The 19579-nt window shown below is 38.0% G+C and overlaps 1 protein-coding gene and 1 pseudogene across 2 annotated transcripts; one reads left to right on the top strand and one right to left on the bottom strand.

Moving 5' to 3' along the window:
* Positions 1–4420: 4420 nt before the first annotated feature.
* LOC142849049 (R3H domain-containing protein 2-like) lies at positions 4421–4950 on the top strand (annotated as a pseudogene).
* A 3233-nt stretch (positions 4951–8183) lies between these two features.
* Positions 8184–15662, bottom strand: LOC142848808 (prolactin-7C1-like). 2 transcript variants are annotated; one of them, XM_075970980.1, is made up of 6 exons: positions 15632–15662; positions 13323–13501; positions 12607–12645; positions 10988–11095; positions 9004–9183; positions 8184–8390 (listed from the first exon to the last, which is right to left on the bottom strand). In XM_075970980.1, exons 1-6 carry the CDS (start codon positions 15660–15662, stop codon positions 8184–8186), a joined length of 744 nt encoding a protein of 247 aa, XP_075827095.1. The 2 variants fall into 2 exon arrangements, with proteins under 2 accessions (XP_075827095.1, XP_075827096.1); XM_075970981.1 differs by lacking the exon at positions 12607–12645.
* Between the last annotated feature and the right edge of the window lie 3917 nt (positions 15663–19579).

Raw genomic sequence — 19579 nt, 5'->3', positions numbered from 1 at the left:
TCTCCCAAGTACTGGGATTTAAGCTCTTTGCCACCTCCACCCAGCTTATAAAATGTCTTAATTTATGATTCTCTCAAAATGTTCAATTGCATTGATAAAATCAGGACACAACTTCCCAAATAAAATGATCTTGTGGTTAATTATTTAATTTCAATTTTTAAAATGTATTCTCTAATATTTCACTACTTTTTGACTTTAAGGATTAAAAGTGAGAAGTCTGGTTTAATCTAATATGGTTGTTTTGGTGAGGAACCTGACATATTTCTAATAATGTCACTATCACTCTGTGCGTGTGTATGTGTGTGTGTGTGTGTGTGTGTGTGTGTGTGTGTGTGCGTGTGTGCCTGTCTGTCTGTCTGTCTGTGGATGTTACTCAATCTCTACCTTTCTGCCTGTTTTATTTTATTCTTTCTTTCTACACACACACACACACACACACACACACACACACACACACACAATCTCCTAGTGAGAAATGAATGACAAAAGCAAATAAGGAGAAATGACTGTTATGTTATAGTTTGAGACTACATTCCACCTATTAAGGAAAACTGAATGACTCTAATAGCTCTTGTCCTTTGAAGCAACAGCATGATGACATAGATTTTGGGGTGCCTAGATGAAAGAGTGGGATACTAACATGCAATGGGATTTCTCTTTTTCTCTATCATTCAGAATGAGTTTCCAGATCATGATGTTATGCTACATCCCACCTACATTTCAGTTGGCTTTACCTCTTCTGTTAATCATGTCTGGCAATACCTTCAATGCATTGCCTAGATTTTTAGTCCAGGTATGCTAACAGTGAATATTTTCCATAAAATATATCTGAATATAATGGACATGGAAGTTTGTTCTCTGATCTTGTCTATTTCATGTTCTAAAAGCTTGTATTTTCATTTTCTTCCTCTGATTGGGGAAACATTTTGCTGCATTTGAACTGAGCAGATTCACCATACCTTCCTTTTTATTTCAGACGCTTTTCTGTCCTATGGACTTTTGTTTATCTTGTGAGCCACACTCAAGAGTAGTTGTGCTTGTTTAATCCACTTGTTCCATGTATGTGTAAATGTATTGCTTTCTTGAACTTATTCATCATCCTTGACATTCTTAATTCTGGGTGATTTAGATCATTATCTATGTTTTCCATAACTCTGCTATCAGAGTACATTGTGGTAGGAGTACATGGTAGAGAAGGCTTAGTCACACCTTTGTGTCAAATAAGAAAAGAAATAATGTAAATGCATACACACACAGAGAGAGAGAGAGAAAGAGAGTAGATAGAAAGACAGACAGGTAGACAGAAACAAAGGAAGAGAGACATACACAGAGAGACAGAGAAAGACACACACACACACACACACACACACACACACCACAAACACACAAGAAAGGGGGAGAGAGGAGACTCCCCTTAGAGATACACACAACGAAATCTTCCTGTACCAGGTTCCATCTCCTAAATCTCCCACCACTTAATCCTGATAAAAGCTTCAGCTTCAGGCATGAGCTTTTGCGGATGGGGTGGCTCTAAACTGTAACATGACAAACGGGAGACTTTAAAAAAATTTGGGCCTCACCCTCCCTGCTTCTCTTCCTTCATGAATTGTCCCCCTTTCTTTCTTACTCTTTCTCCTTTTCAACACCCTCTTTTTCTCTTTCCCAGTTACCTTAACTTCTCACACCAGACTGTAATTGAGAAAGCCCTCTCAGGGGGAAAAAAAAACCCACAGCCTACAGATTGATGCTTGGGCCTAGCTGAGTAAAGGGAGGAGATGGGGAATCGGGTGCCTAACTAGCTCCAGCCCTGCTAGCCAGGTGAATTTCCAGAGGCTCTCTACACTGTTCTTCCTTTGTATCTTTCGAAGTTATTCTTGATAAATACAACTCTGAACACCTGCCCAGATGAGCCCATATGTAACTCAAGAGAAGAGGTTAAAATGTGTTCCTAAATAAGATGCTACAGCCACACTGGACTCATAGAGAAATTTACTCAGAAATCCATGGCAGCTATTATATTGTACTGAAGAAATGTCAAATTGTCAGTGCACAGGAGAGTCAGGAAATAATCAAAGAATCAAAAGAACAAAAACTGGTGGATGAATCTGTAAACAAACACAGGTTTATACCTAAGACTCCAAGTAAGAAAGAAGCTGAGAAAAACGAAGATACTGGATTTTCTCAGGAGACTGAACAGGACATCATTACATGGGCATGGTTACACCAGGAAAAGAACCAAGTTAAACTCCAAGTTCAAGTTGGTATGTAGCCTGTCAATATGTATATCCTAGATTTTTGATCATCTCCAAATAAGTAACTCCCTGTTGTAATAGCACTGTAATATGATGTTGTCTGTGGGAACTTCTTAAACAGGTTTCTGTTGTCATTAATAAATTGTAGAATATCCTGTTCTAATTTTAGCCCTGTCATTTTTTTCCCTTGAGTTATTTTTCAGTTTAGCTAAATTCACACAGGTCTATTCCACTGGAGTCTGTATATTCCTGGTAAGACTCTCTAGATACCATCTTCCTTGAGAAATTTTCTTTGTTTTTGACCTTGCCTTTCATTTCAAAGACATTCTCATGGATTTTCTTTCTCCTTGTAAAGAGGGAAGCTGATATGGAATTATTCCAATAATACAAGAATCCTTGAACATTGGTTCTCAGAAAGCATAAAAGATGAGAAGAAAAAAGAATTTCTTTTTATTATTATTATTTTTCATATAATACATCCTGAATGCAGACTCCCCTCCCTTTCTTCTCCAAGTCCATACCCCCCCACTCCTCCTCTCCCATATATCCACTTCTTCTCTGCTTCTCTTCAGAAATTAACAGGCCTTTCAGTGATATCATCCAAACACAGCATAAAAAGATGCCATAACACTAGGCACAAAGCCACATATCAGGGCTGTACAAGGCAACCCAGTAGGAGGGAAAGAATCCCAAGATCAGGCAAAAGAGTCAAAGATACCCCATTCTCACTGTTAGGAGTCCTACAAACACCCCAAGCTAGAGAGCCATAGCATAAATGCAGAGGAATTCTATCTAGGAAAAACTCATGTAGACTCTGTGATAAACGCTTTAGTTTCTATGAGCACTATGAGTTCTGTTTAGTTAATTCTGTGGTTCATGTCCTGATGTTCTTGTCCCCTCTGAATCCTACAATTCTTCCTCCCTCTCTTCTGCAAGAATCCCCAAGCTCCACCTGACATTTGACTCTGGGTCTCTATATCAACAGGGATTTATTCACAGGAGAGATGAGGACACTGTGAATGGATGTGGTACCTTTATCAGGGTTCCATTGCAGGAGAAAAATCAATAGAAGATAGAAAGGATATCAATGAACCTAAGAGAGGATTTTTTCCCAAGAGACTGACCAGAGTGGACATCAGAATGGCATATGGGGAAACAATGTCTGAGCCACATCTCAAGCAGCTGCCACAGTAGCATAGACGATGACTTCAAATCCCTGGAGTCATGACCTCAGTGCAGCCCAGATTCTGAAGGCTCAGTCCAGATCCTGAGATCCTGTCAATAAATCTAGAAGCTTCAGTGCAATTTCCATTCTCCCCAGAGGCAAGAGCAGCAGTAGTAATAAAGACAGTAGTAGGAAGGGTATCTAAGCCAGGTGTGGCACTAGGTGACCTAAACCTGAGCAAGCGGGTCACATCACTCCGGTCTGTCTGGGGCTGTCTCTCTTGTACTGCCCAGAAGAAATACCACCAGCAGCAATACCACCCTTCTCTCGCACTCACTCATCTGCTGCTACCCTTGAATAATCACATGACTTCACAGCAGGCAAGTGACCTCAGCAACCCCTTCAGACAAATGACATTCTCCCGAAGCAATGGATCCATTCTCATCTCTCTTCCAGCCCCAAAGATTCCCTCAGCATCTTCAGCAGCTGAGCTATACCATGACTCCATAGCTCTTTCCTATGTTCAACTACACAATCTCTCTCCTTGTGCCAATTACTCACTAAATCCTGTCCCTCCAAGGCAACTTACCTGCAGACTCCTCAACAGATTCAGAATTTTTTACCAATTAACTCAACCCATCAGTATCCACCCTCTCTGCCGCACGCTCGCCCTGACACATACACTTACGCACGCACATACATATACACACCTGGTGGCTTATAGCCCCCAGCATGGTCAGCACAGCTGTTTCTCTCAGTAGCCTGTTTTGTAACTCATGACACCTAACCAGCAACAGATGGCTTACGTGCTTGGGATCCAGCAGCCTCAGAACCAGGGTCTCCTTAGTAACCAGAGGAGCAGCATGGAAGCCTAGATTTCAGTGCACTTTGCTGCCTTCTGATCAAGCGCTACTGTGCTGTGACTCACGAAAGCACTGTCCAGCCACCTTTCCATCGGGACACACACACACACACACACACACACACACACACACGTATATCCATGGTTCAGTGGAGTCACTGCAGATACTACAGTGTAAACCAGCACGATCAGAAACCTGAAGACTTGTGCAATCCTGACAGTAACCCTAGGCTAATATGCACAGGCGCAAGAACCCTGTCACATCTCTTAGTCTCCAGCACCCTCTCCCGTCACCCTGCTGCCTGCACTGGATTTAGACTCCTGTCTTTCCTCATATAAGTCCTTGAGCCTGGAGGTTCTTCAGAGGACGGTAGGCACTCAGGGGAAGTCATTGCAGTACAATCTGTCCATCTGGTCTGCGGGCAATCAGTTTAGAGTGTGCCAGGGACCAAGTGGATTGAAGCAAAGAAACTGGAGCAAAAGGCAAACATTCATATCTGTCCCCACTGACTCAGGGACAGCCGGAGCTCTGCTGGGACCAGTACTAGAGATGACAGCTATCCCAGAAAGTACGAACTACCTACACAGAGGCAGACAAATTCTTCAGCAAGCTGGCCACATCTGGCACCAAAATCCAGTGGTTTATAACAGGCAAACAGCCACATTATTAAACTGCACACACAGATGCTTGCTGAGTATATTTGTTGTAAATTTTGTGTAAGCTATTTTTGATTGTTTGGGAAGTTATTTTAGGATTGGTTTCATTTTCTACTTAAAAAAAATACTTGTAAAAAAATGACAGAGAATAGATCTGTCTTATGCAAAGTCTTTAAAGAGAACAAGTGACTTACAAGGTGTCATTGCCAACAATAGACATTCTGGTTCTCAAACCTTTCATACTTAGTATGATTCAGTCAGCTCATTTTTGTGACTGCCCCAAATTACTCATTTTTGTTAAGTTCTGGTAAAAAGTCAATGTCATTTGGTAAAATCGAGTCCAAGTTCAATTGGTCATAACATTATTTTCACTGCTCTTCTCTTTGATTATCCCTCATTAACTTTTCATCTAGTCTGTGTTTAAAGTCTTTTTGTCGTTTTCATCTGCCACATCCCCATACGGAACCATCCCCTACTTACGCCTCTACTTTTCCTAGACAATCATTGGAACACCCTTATTAAATTTCTTTTAAAGTGTTACTCTTTATTGTACATCAACTCATTTCTGGAATCCTTCTCTCCTGAAAAATAGACATTTTAAAACCTCTGTTTTGGGTTGGTATCACTCTCATGATGAGTTATAATTTTCTATTTTATTAGATATACCAATTTCCAGAATTGAACTCTTTCTAAAGCCACTATTGTTATTCTTGTTGTAGAGAGACTGTTTCTTCAAATGCCATCTTACATTGAAACCCATAATGCTAGGGACACTCACTGACTCTCATTAAAGGACTCTTTCAAATGTCTTCTAAGTAGCCTTTCTAGTCACTTTTTGCTGAATCTATATAATACCTGTAGCCGCAAGAAATCTGTCTGATTTTTTTATTTCAATTATATACCACTTTGAGGCCTTTTCCTGTCACATCAGAGAGATTTTCCAAAAGTCTGAAACTCCATCTTGTTATAAACTTATATAACACTGAAAATTTCACAAAATTGAATTGTCATTTACTTCCAAGACCCTCCAATAAATTGCCATCCCCTGTGTGGGAAATAGTCATAGATCAATGGGAAAGATATTTAGAGAAAATGGTGTAAGATGCTTTTGACCACCAATAACGGTAATATAAAGTATTTGTGGGTCTCACGACAATCTCCTGCCTTTTGAATGGAAAGAAAGATGAAATATATTGGGATAATTAGCATTTTGCCTACATCCGAGAGGTAATGGACATGTTGCCAGCTTAGCATAGCACACAACCTTCTCTACTATTCTGAAATATGGAGCCATAGAAAGGTTTAGATAAAAAAAATAAAACACTCCGGGATATGTATGACAGCTGAGATTGGTTTAACTGAAACAGTTAAACCAGTTTCTTGTGCTACGCACATCAAGATTTTTTCTCATGTGGTAGAAATTTGTCTAGAATTCCTAAAATAAAAAAGCTCTAGACCTGTTTTGCTTTAGACCTGCCAAAATCCCATGGATGAAAGAAGAGATTGTTCTAATGCGAATGAAACTTCTAGGAAAGCAAGGAATGAAAGAGGTATGAAAAGAGAACACGAGACACCATATGTTCTGTGAATCAAAACGGGAAGGTAGCTTAGTGTGCTCATGAAGTTGGATATCTTGACAGCATATTATCATACCAACCCTGTATTTTATTAATTTTTCCTTCATATTTTATTCCCTACCTCATAATTCTGTTGTTTCCGTTTCAATGCTTTATTTATTTGTTTGTTTGTTTCTCAAGATGCCAGTTGCATTGTCTTCCAGTTTCTAATGCTACCTGATACTCTGATACTTGCTGGAAAGATAGCCTAGCGATCTTTCCTTTCAGGAGCCCCAACAGAGAGATAAGCGTAAATCCTAATTTACTCAGATTCAGCCGATGAACTGAGCTTCCATCGACCAAAAAGTCAAGACTAAGTAAATGAAATTTAAGTGTTGTGACATTATGTCGAAGGCCTATTAGGATTAGTGGCTTCCTACGGAATGTTTGTGTGACTGACTCCAAGAGGATTGTTCCTAGATAAAATTGCATATGAGAGCAAAAAGAAGAGAAAAATAGCATCTGATTCTTCCAGTGACATGTGCTGCTTATTTGACATGCTGCTGTGGATGTATTTGTGTGAGGAGGAGAAGAGGTAGAGATCACAGGATGAATTCAGTAGCGCTCCTTCACTGTTGGTACTCCAATAACGGGGTAGTTTTCATGCATGGTTCTCTATCAGTTGCTGGAAAGCATACCTTCAGCTACTCTTCTTCAGTGGTGCGGCATTTGGGCAATGGGTAAAGAACATACCATGATAGATATGGCAGTGATTTGGAGCAGATAGGAAAATATAGCCAGGAATGTCTCCTGATGAAGTGCCCTACCTGGATTTAGGAAAATACCAGTGCACTCAGGGACCCTAAGAGAGGCATCTTCAATTTGAGGGAATTCATCTTGTGGCACTGTCGGCAGAAAGTCTTTGAAAGAACCCTGTAAATTGCCCATAGGGCATATGTTCCCTTTTTCTTGATCCTCTTTTTTCAATTCTGACAGAGACAAAGGAACGCATAGCAAGAAGCAGGAAAAGATGAAAAGTTGTAGGAAATGTCCACCTCCATATTTCCTATTATATGACTTGGACCACAAGAGGGGAGGTGGATGCATTATATAATTTCAGTATGTGATGAAGTGGAAATCATCTTAAAAGAAACTTGTTCAAAATAAAGAGATGAAACTGAGGAGATGAGCATTGATAATTACTTTCATAGGCTTTAAAAAAACAAGAATACAAAGTTGCATGTTTAGGAAATGGGGTAAAAAGAGTTGGGGGTAAATATTATTAAAACACTTTGTGCAAAATTCTCACAAAACTAATAAAATGGTTAAATTTTCAAAGTGTTCTATCATTTCCAACTTCTAAGTAGCATGGCTTGGCTATACTTTTATTATTGCTGCCACACTTTTATTTTAATAACTTCATCCATAGTAACTAGCTGTGATTCTAAAGTAAGTGGCGGAGGCATCTTATTTTTCTATCCAATATCTATTCCTTGTGTTACGGGGATTTCAGTGCTACTGATACATTTAGTACTAAATGAACCAAGGATACTGACACTTATTTTTACACTTTGGTATAGACAGAATGTCTCTTTTTATTTTATAAGGGAGAACAATTACACTCAGGTTTACCTTAAAAAGTATAAAGGTTCAAGAAGCTTTTTCAAAAGGATGGTTTATCTAGGATCTTCTCAGAATTCTACCGAGTAGCAGATATCACCATTAACAAGCACACACCTCAGGTGCTTGAGATAAAGGTCAATTGTATACATATCAACACGGAGGCAGTATAACAGTTTATAAAGAGCAAAAAAGTGACGTTCTTCATCGGCTGCCTGCAAGGATGCCAGATCCGTCCAGACAGGGTATTTCTCATTTTGCTTGAGTCCAGGATGAACCTAATTGACCAAATGGGTAGTCAGACACTTTATATTACCACTGATTGCACTTAACATTACCACTGATTATATTTCTCTGTCCTTTTTCCTTCTAAATATTGACTTCTAGTTAGGGAAATGTTAGTAACTTACAATGATGGTCAGCTGTGTGGATTTTCAGAAATCTAGTCCAGAATACTATAAACCTGTCGTCGGAAAAGTAGGATGGAGACCCACTTTTATAATTTTTTTACAGTAAATTGATTCCTTTTAAAGTATGGTATTTTGTGACTAAATTGATATAGGGCCAGGAAATTGTCACCTAAGTATAGATTGGTGTTTTGCCACGGTACAGTGGAAGAGCTGACGGTGGTTTCCTCACTTAGGAGGCAGGTAGGCCAGGGGTGAACATAAGAGAGAACAAAATAATCCGGAGCATGCCACCTTGCTCAGGAAAGCTACTCTCCAAAGGATTATGAAGAAAAGCTTTATTTTATGCCCATCACTGTAGTGAAGTCCCATGCAAGAAGGAATGCCTAAATTGCGTTCTTGTCAAGTGAGGTGTGTCAAAATTTACCATCCCTTACTACGTCATCAGAAGAAAAAAAAAGTGGTGAATAAGAAAACTGCTCACCGTGCTCAGTATCATATTGACGCTCTCTAGAAGCTCACTGTTTAGGTTCTCAATGCCTTTGGCTCTTGATAAAATCGCATCAGGGGTGCCTTTCATAGTACCGAGTTCAGTCACTAGGTGATGCAAAGGGTTATTCCAGGCATGCACTAGGCTGAGGATAATCTTCAGGAAGTCTTCAAACTATACATCATAAAGGCGCAACAATATTCATATAAATGAAATACACAAGGATTAGTTGCATGTATTTTTTTAATTGGAAAGAATAACACAAAGCACTCTTATAGATAAAAGTGATGTAGAGCTGTAAATTTCTGCCATTCACCTACATTCTGCCAGAATGAAACAGTTTACATAAATAACTTTTTAAATATAAATTTATAACAAAAACTCACATAAATAACTTATATAAATTACTTTTTGTAATGAAACTTTATTTTGATTGTATTTTGCTGTCCATTTGAAATTCTACTACCTGCTTTCCATGCAAGATCTTACATATTAGATTGTTTTGCTTGTTTGTGGACACCAAAAATTTGCTTGGAATCTACTAGGTACCTATAGAACATGATTTGGGAAAAACAGAGGCCTCCAGTAACAAATATAAAACATTTAGCTCAGAGTCACCATTTTAATAAACTAGATTAGTCACAATTATACTAATTTATACTATTTAAGTTATCTTACAATATTAATAGAAAGATACCTTGAAGGTAGCCTGCTATTGATAAAATATAATTTCCTGAGTCAACATGATTCTTTGCCTCTTGCTTCTAGCAGAACAATCTGCTTCTTGGCATGTGTAGTGGGAGAACAATGGTACCACTAGCTTGACTTCTATGGAAACAAGGATGGAAATCACAATGGAATTGTGACCATCCAGTGTGTGCTCCTTGGAGGAATCTTACCTTAAGTTAACTGTTTAGAATGTCTCTTGTGTTAATGTTCATTAGCTATCCTAGTGGTCATGAAAATGAAAAGAAGAAAGAAATCAATGGGAATAGCAACAGAAATATTTAAAGAAAATGAAAGATTGAAGCAAGTCAAATGGTAATAACATATAGGTTGCTGGGAGTATGGTAACATATAACTAAGAATAAGGGTTTAATCTGGCAAATACTAAACACTAATTCTTACTAGTCAAAGAAAAGATGCATTACATTAATCTTTTTAAATCCTCATTTTTGTTCCCTCAACTAGCTATAGTAAGAGCTATTTTTAGCAATTTTTTAAGAGACTGCACTATGAAGTACCTATTGATGGAGTGTGTCTCTAAAAATATCTACAAGCGTTCTTTTTTTCCTTTAAATCTTATTCCTTTGCTTCTTCCTATTATTTTCAGAATGATGTCAGATTTATTCATTGAGAGATAAGTTATGACAGGAACTCAGAAGGGAGAGGTCCTAACAATTACAAATGCACTTGATGTGATATATTGACCTCATTGTAACTGAGAGGGCTAAGAAATTTTGCATAGTATATACATGACTGGCTTGTACAAAAACATCCATTAAGTCTCAGAAAAAAAGGCAAAAGTCATGAAGTAACACAAACATAAAAAGCAGAACCAGGAGAGATATGAGAATCAAGAAGAGTCACAGTGGTGGTCAGTAATGAGAAATGGTACCAATAAGGAAATATTATTAACAGATAATGAAGATAATTGTTTTTGCATATCTCAGGAGCACATAAAATGTATTACTATCCTGGGATATCTAATTCGGTTAATAAGTTCTTATATGATAATGAATAAAATCTAGCGACAAGATATTGTTGTGTGGCCTTTGAGTTTATGACTCTTCCACAATATTATTTAACATCTGCTTTTTAACTTATAATTTACCAACTATCTCACAAGGCTTTTCTCTTTAATCGCTCACCCCATTTTCCTGCAGATGTAGTTATAGTGTTTATAAGAATCTACAAAATGGCAAAGGCAATGGGTTGCTTCAGCTAGTTATGTGAAAACCATGGCCTAAGGACTCACTGAGATATGTCTGGCTTCCTCCACAGTTTCTGGAGTGTTAAGAGAAAATGTGTGGCAGCAGTTGAGAGTCTTGACCATGTACTTCTTATCCTTGAGGAAATCCAATACCTACAAATGGTAAAATAGAAACGGTGTTAGTTCAGTTTGGGAAATTGAGTAAATGAATCCATGAAGCACATATGAATTAGTTCGGTAGATCTATAAGCTTTACAAATGAGCATTTGTATAATGTACAAATGAAATTTATATAAAATCTAGGATGAAGAAGCTAAAAAGTTATTCCTTTACCTAAATTTTTTTCTATTAAATTTGTAATCTCAATTTGGTTTTCACCCAATTATTTGTAACTTCTCAGACTCTTTCTCTCTTTACCACACTCTTCTGTTCTCACATTTCAAATCTTTTTGTTGGAAGGGAAACCATAAAAGTATTACAATCATGGAATACAAAGTGTTTCAAAAATAATCTGTATTTATAATTTGAGCCGTAGTTCCTATGAACCTATATTTATTAATCTTTATTTTCTGTTTGTCTAAACTGAAATGCATCTAGGCATTATAGATGTTCTTTCCAGTACCACTAAACACATATAACTTGTACCATTCAAAGTAAAACATAATCCTTGAAAGCAATTTTATTAATATTATTAAGTGTATATTTATTAATACCTATTAATTACTTGAGAAGAAACATGGTCATTTTAGGAAATGCAAATTACAAATAAAAAAATATGAAACAGAAATTAATGTTTACATATTCATCAATATATAAATTTAAATACTATAGTAATTTAATATATCGTTTATGTAAAACTAATAAAAGTTATTTTGTAAAAGTTTAATGGATTGCCAGGAATGTTAAAACTTAAATGATATTAGTCATGAATGATAAGTAAAACATCTAATTAATAAGAAGACAATATAAGCATATATTTATTTCAAATATAGACATTCTTGGGATGCCCATTATTGTACTGAAAGCCTTATCTGTTTATCTTGCCATTGACTAACCTTGAACATATGGCATATAATTACCAGTAGGAGAGAATCTAGTTTCAATCCTTATCTGTACCTCCAATTGAAGAAACTTTGGCCTCTGAAACGTTTATGTAATGATTCCTAACATTTGAAGGTTCCTAAAAGGCCATTGACTTAGTGTCCTCGCCCCTGTTGACATGGGGTCTTATTTAGGATTGTTCTCCCTGGGAACATGTGTTATAACTCAGTTCTACTTCATAGAAAATAAACAACACACCCAGGAGCCTGAGTCCTGAGAAGGATGAGTGGGGAAATCAGAGTTCTGCCCCAACATAACCCTTACACACAATTCTTACAGCTCTGCAGGGTAAACATACTAAAATCATTATTTGGGGTTTTTTTTTCTTTCATTTTCAAATCAGGGATTTCCCAAACCTGACCAATTCTCATTCTCTTTTTATGGTGTGACCTTGTGGAGGTAAATCCTTGAGGTTTGCTTTGGGATCTTTGTCATGTAAATTACACTGCAAATCTTAGCATGAAGTTTCTGAGTTGTTTTTTGTTTGTTTGCCTGTTCACTCCTGAGGGGTATTATTTTTGATGTTTGTCTTTGAAGATGATAGAAATTAGTAGGGTACTTACAAATTTTTTGAAAATTTTTGAGGAGAAGACATCGGAGAACTAAAACAGCAGGAGGGAACGAAAGGAAGACACTCGTGAGTAAGAATGAGCACTTGCATACTGGAAATGCAAACATGAATTCTCTGGCTCCATCATCTCCTACTAACACTGTCTGACCTCAAACAGTAAACATACAATCACTGGGAAGAACTAACTTATGTCCCTTCTAGGCCCTCCCTCCCACAGTGTAAGCATGCATTGGAAATCTCTGATACAATGACTCCTGGCATTTCAGGGTTTCTGAGAGCATAGCAGCTTTTTAGTATTCTAATTTTTCCCTATTTGGCATCAAAAGAGTTGAGATTTGTTCTATGCATTCTATGAAAGACACAATACTTCACTTCTCCTCTACTGGACGTCTACAGTGAATAATTGAAGACTTCACTGGAGACTGGCCTCCTGCAAACAAGGTAAGGAAATCAAATCTACCCCAAAGATATGACGAATAGGTATTACGTCAAAATGTAAATTTAAGAATAATGGATTTAAGAAAAATAGCATGGCACTAGAGCCATATTTTGTTAGTCACTGAATTCTTCTTACTTTTCAGTAGCTCCCGCTTTCTCTTATCTATGAAACTTGTAATAGTAGAAATACGGTTCAGGTGATTTTTCATGTGAAGACTGGAATCCGCTAGCTCTTTTAGTGGAGAAGCCAGAAGTAAATGAGGTACTTACAAACAACTTGCGCATTTCCATCATGAGATCATTGGAGGTCTGTGACAGTTTGATGGAGTGGTCAAACAAGGCCTTGAGGGACCCCTCACCATAGTCGGTCTCATTGTCATCGATGGGAGCAGAAGTCACCTTCTCCCACTGGAGTAGGTTTGACACCGACAGCAGCAGGAGTATCCCTACTTACAGAAAAGAACACCAGCTACTCTGGACCTATCCGTCTGTGGTTATCAGCGGTGACTCTGTGTTGGTTATCAGAAAAATATCTCTTACATTGCCTGCCACTGTCTGGCTTGTCACTGGACAGCTGTGGTTGTGAATAGACATCTTGTAATGAAAAAAATTCAATTAAGTAATTACATTTGCACAGATAAAAACTTTCTGAACTTGGTGATAGTCCTTATTTTTTGGTTGTTATCAGAAATCATTAGGAAATTTTCAAACCTTTGGACTTTAAGCTATTGAATGTTTTGAAGTCATTCTCTGGAGACAGGTTAGTGTATCGGGAGCTCATGTGGATCTTAAGTAGACACCGTCTCCTATACATTTTGTTACTGTGTGATACTTCCCTCCTAACAAGTATGGCTAGCACACAATTTCACCTTCATGCCTCATAAAAATAAACACAAAATTGCAGTTGCTCAGTACTGAGGATAAAGAGAATCATGTCATGAAAAGGATTCTGTAGGCTTTGCTCAACCACAGTAATAATCACACTCGTTTGCCATGCTACCAAAAGCTTCAGATTGTTTTCTCTGTGAATTTGAGCTTTACAACTCAGTCTGTTATCATTAAACTCTATTGACAAACGAGGTTAAGTGATTTTTCTTACGTCCTGTTCTTAGCCAGTATGGAAAAGCAAAATGCCAACACTATAGACTTTGCACCTTATACTGGCAAGTCTTAAATGTCTTGGGCTTTTATATAGATTAGGATTGCAGAGACAACACCCGTAATCTTGCAACTCAATGTCACCAGGCACTGTTATTTGTAAAGTACAGACTTTACGTTTGGTCACATGCCTGGTGGTTTAGATTTTTTGATTATTTCCATTGCTCTATCATACATCCTGAATTTTCCTTTTACAGTGATTGGTGTTGGTTTTATCACCGATTTTATTTCATAGATGGGCAGAAATAGAACTGCAACATATCAGTAATTTCCACACTCAGCAGGATTGAACCAGCATATGTCTCAGCATGAAAAATCTATTCACATTTAGTGATACGAATCTGAAAAGAATTCCCTGTTCCATAAAGTTTTAATGAATGCAATTGGAAATGTGTAACATAAAACTAGGACCCTGGTAAGATTTTTTTCCATGGAAAATGCTTAAATTTAAATACTAAAATAATAACAAAATATACCAAAATCTTTGCACTGTGCAAGTTAACGAGCACCCGTTTGCATGCAACAAAAACCATACTTCAGAAAATTCTTATTTTAGAAAATAACGTTTCATAAAACAAGATGCTTCTTCAAATTTAAATTCCGCTTCTTAGATATTTATGTAGTAGATAAATATATCAGCATCCCTGCCATTTGTCATCTGAAGGATTTTTATAGTTTAAGAAGAGTACAAGGAAACCAATGACTTGGTTTTTCACTTAATAAAATACAATTTGTTTTTGTTAACTGATCTACTTATTTGGAAATATTACCAAGAAAATCAAAACAAATAGCAGCAGTGATTCATGTTTTGGAAAGGACATTCTGATTGAACAAAACTGACGAAACAGTATAGCTACATTTTCTAGGCTTGTCTAATATGTCTCTAGAACTGATGATAAGATAAAGTTCACACAATTTATGCAGCTCATACCAGAGACCCAAGAACAAGAATATGCTTTTCCCTTCTGCAGCAGTCACACAGGGAATTCATCAAAGTCTGTGATCTGAGACAGTCAAATGTCTCAGAATCTGCAGTTTTGACTCTTAGAGGTGGATCCATTTGCATTCTGTACATTACTGAGCATATTCTGCTGTTAGACCAGGTACTATTCTTCTCTTCTATTAGGCCAACCAAGATTATGCAAAATATTTAGCAATTGCTGTCCAGCTCCAGGGTAAGAACACTTCCCTGTTGACACCACTGATGCAAAGGTAGACTGTGAAGCTGCTTTCCAGTGCAATGATTAGAGAGCACTCCTCTGTTCCATTGGGCTTCACTTTTGTGAGTTAGGCATAAATAAAGGTTAATTCACTTCATGTGTAAGAGCAAAAACACCAAAGAAGCAAATTGTCCAAACCAGCTTTGCAAAATAATGCAATGCTTAAGCTCACTTAGAAGAGACTGGGAAAGAATTACTTACATCGGGATAGCTGAGTCAAAGACAGCAACATCTTGGATGAGGCCGGCCACGTAACTGCTGATTCTGGTAGCTGCTTCAGGTAACTCTGCTTTACGTTAAATTTCCACTGCTACATATTGCAGTATTCCATGCCCAAGGCCAGAAACTGCTAGAAGGCAGGCGGAAGGACACGCCTGCAATCTCAGTGATGGCTCCATGTTTCTTTCGCCTGAGAGGATGTCAACATCATCATAACCACGGTGCGTAAAGTGGTCATATCTACGTCATTCAGCTTATTTCAGGATCAAGACTTGGCTCCAATTTTAATTGTAACAACCAGAGTCATCTCTACCTTAGGAAAATTGATGGGAATCTCACAAGCTAGGTTCTTAGTTATTTCGGTGACCATTTCTGAAATATTTACTGAATATTGGCTAAGATATCATATTTGTTTTATTGTTTCTGAGCATGGGAACACAAGGCCACAGGGTGAATCACATACACTGAGCAGCTTAGCCTTAATGAGTCTTTGCCAGTATTCATGGGGCTCTGCAATTGTTTGCTATTATATTCTAGGCCCATAAGAGTAACACAGGGTGCAAATGCAGATACTTTTGTATTGACAAGTCACATTCATGTCCTCAAACAATATGAAGGAATTTCCCATTAGTGCCTAAGACGACCTCTGGAGACTTTGAGCAAGGCTTTCTGTAAAAATCAGGTTCTGTCCATGGAACTGTGTTTAAATGTGTTCTGGATGTACTAGGCTACACCTATATAAGCTGGGACACTATTGGATGAGTTGATACATCTGGTTTGCTTCAGTAATTACCTTAACTTAGGTTTAATTAAAGTCTGTTAGTGGCAGTTCTCAACAGTTGCCAACTGTTATGTAGCACTATAGAAGTCAAGTAATGTTATCTTCTATCTAGTCAGACTTCTTTTTATCATGACAGCATGTGACTTCTCATTCCCTAGTCTCTTACTTTTGGTATTGCTTACGTCTAACACTGAGTTTTATTACTCAGGTGACGACTGGAGACATGCTGTCACACATAGGAAGACTATGGGAAAATAGGCTACGAGGAAGAGTTCATTCATCAAAAGAAGAAGGAGTACAGCCAGTAGCTTCCCATTAGTGTATAGAATTCCAATGCTTTGGTGACTACCAGACCAAAGAAAAGCAATTTAGATCATTAGGCTTTATTGGATGAAGAAAGAAATAGGGCCATGAAGGTAACAATAATGTCACATCTTCTATGTTTAGTTATTATCATGCCTCAGATATTATACAGTGTACTTCCTCAGGTAAAAGGGAATACTTTTCACTGTAAACACAGCTCTTCAGGAGATCACAGTGTATATCAGAATTAGAGTCTTACCTGAGAGGAGGACAAGTAAGTTGAACTTATTTTTTTGGAGGAAAGCATTTGTGGTGGAAATTTTTCATCTAACCCTAAATTCTTTCCACAGACAGATGTGACCCGTGAAAAAGTAATGGCCAAAAGGAGTCTGGAAGCATACAAATCAGGAGTGTTCTAAACAAGGTAGCTGGGTTGGCAGCTGCGAAATGGCCTCTTCCCCACTTACCTGGACTGCGCTTATCAGTTTCAGTTCCTCCCAGGATCTGTATTCTTTTGTCCACTGGAAGATCCCACAATACAGAAGCAAAGCATTCCTAGGAAAGACAATGTTCAAACTTGACATTTAAAGGAATCAACTGAAATAAGTCATGGAGAATTTCAATTGTAAGTTCTATCTTATTCGGTTTTTCTAAGGTTTAATTTTTATTTTAGCTATTATATTCATGGATGTATATATCTGAGTCTGTGCACATGTAGAGGACCAAAAAGTGTGCCCTATCTCCTGAAGCTGGGTCTATTGGCAGTTGTGGGCCACCTTACACAATATGTACTCTTAAAACCCTGAGCCATATCTTCAGCCTCTGCTTACATTTGATTTTTTTTCATTTCTTAAATATTTAACTTATATACGAGTGTTTTCATTGAAATAGAATTATACACTCCTTCATTTCCTCCCTCCAGCCCCTCCCAAGCACCCTTCCTTAAACTCCTCCTATTTGCCTTCATTCTCAAGTTAATAGGCTCTTATTTTATTTGTTTACATACACATATATTTATTTTTGTGCTATTATATAAAAATCGAAATATAAGTTTATTTTTGCTGTTCATATGAATAGAGTTCTAAAGGTGATGACTGTTCTAAAGCCGACTATTCATTAAAAAAACAGTAAGAGGCCTCATCCCTGGGAAAAGCTAACTCTTCTCCCAGCAGTCAATAGTTGCCTGTGGTTCTTTGTCTGGGGGTGGGGCCCTCTGGAATTTCCTCCTTCTGTATTAAGATGTCCATTGATATTGCTATTCTGCTCTTGTTTATGTAACCATATTTAGGATTGACTGGTTGAAGCAGATTTTCTTTATGGTTCTTTCAATCTTTCTCTCTCCTCTTCTGAAATGTTTCCTGAGCCAGAGATGCAGGAACTGTGATGTAGATTTCTCTCTGAGATCTGGGGTTCTTGTGACCCTTTGATCTCTGCACTGTGTCCGGTTTTGGCTTTCAGTGTTGTTTTCCCTTTGTTGAAAAGAGAAGCATCTTTGGTGAAGGGTGGGAGCTACACATATCTGTGGGTGTAAGTATAAGATTTCAAATGTAATAAGGAGAGTTATCCTGGTCAAGAAAGTGATAGAAGCAGTTTTTTTTCTAAGGTCCAACAACCTTACTAGCACTGAGGTTAGGTTTTCTCTATGAGGAATGATTTTTCTTTTCTTGAGTGAACCTTAAGTAAAATTAGAGGAATGTTTCTTCTTCTTCTTTTCTTCTTCTTCTCCTCCTTTTCCTTCTTTTTTGATTGGCTTTTTAAGACAGGGTTTCACTATGTGTCTCAGCTGTCTTGAAATTTACTCTGTAGACCAGGCTAGCCTCAAACTCACAGAGATCTGCCCACCTCTGCCTCCCTGAGTTCTGGGATTAAAGGTGTGTACCACCACTGCCCAGTTGATAGGGCTGTTTTTGACCATCAGCATAGGAATGTCACATATTATACCTTTATGAATATCTTATCATAAGGGTAGTTGTTACAATTCATAGGCATTCCAGCTGCATAAGACTGTTTAACTGTTTTCCTCTCTTGGGAGCTTGCACAGTATTTTCTGGAACCATGGAAGCTAGACCACAGGAACAAGGCTCTGAGTTAGGCTCTAACTCAAATGGTCTGAGTTGTGTGCCCTAAATGTGTAATGTCTTGTCTTCATCAATAGCTTCTCCCTCGCAGCCCCCCGTAAACTCTGAGAGGCAGTCAAAAGTTGTACTGATAATCTATATAATTTTAGGAGTCACTTGGTCTTCTCTGACCAACCCTTTAAAAGTTATCTCACATTTACTACCTAGGAGTTTAAGGTATGGTTGTTGTGGGAAGCATTGTCAGCCCAAGTGCTTCAATTTACTTTAAAATGTATATGTGTTGGGTGTTGTGGAATTTCGATCCAATGACATTTGGGGCAGCAAGCTCTAGGGCATGGTCTTGTCTGCATACATGACTGCTTAAAAGCTGAGGAAGCTGGGTCACACTACTTGTCTTCTTGCTGGGGTGGTTGGACTCCAGCTCGCCTGGACAGAATGGCAGGACACAGCTGCTGGATCTAATCTGTATCAGTAAGTGCTTATCCCAATTTTATACCTACATAAATTCTTGGGACCCTTGAACAAACTCATGTAGTTTCATGTAGCAGTTGGGAATGTGTGTGTAGATGCATGTTTATATACAAATAACTTTCGAGCATTATGATTAATTTAGGTAAATCTTCAATGACACCTTGAGGCTGTATCAAACAACCTTGGAGTTATTTGTTCTTCCTTTTCCTCCTCCACTGATTCCTTCCAACTCCCTAGTCGGAACCACCTTCCAATTATTCCATTTTCCATCCCATGTCATCTATATCCTTTTGTTTC

The sequence above is a fragment of the Microtus pennsylvanicus genome, chromosome 4 (assembly GCF_037038515.1).
Source record: "Microtus pennsylvanicus isolate mMicPen1 chromosome 4, mMicPen1.hap1, whole genome shotgun sequence".
Taxonomy (NCBI): Eukaryota; Metazoa; Chordata; class Mammalia; order Rodentia; family Cricetidae; genus Microtus; species Microtus pennsylvanicus.
Note: the sequence above shows the minus strand (reverse complement) of the source record. Positions and strands in the feature narration are given on the sequence as shown.

Coding starts and splice junctions, on each gene's coding strand:
- LOC142848808 (XM_075970980.1), bottom strand. CDS start 15,662: ATGTTGCTGTCTTTGACTCAGCTATCCCGAT. Junction 12,646..13,322: donor TGGAAATGCGCAAGTTGTTT/GTAAGTACCTCA, acceptor CTGCTGTTTTAG/TTCTCCGATGTCTTCTCCTC. Junction 9,184..10,987: donor AGGAAGCCAGACATATCTCA/GTGAGTCCTTAG, acceptor TATGATGTATAG/TTTGAAGACTTCCTGAAGAT.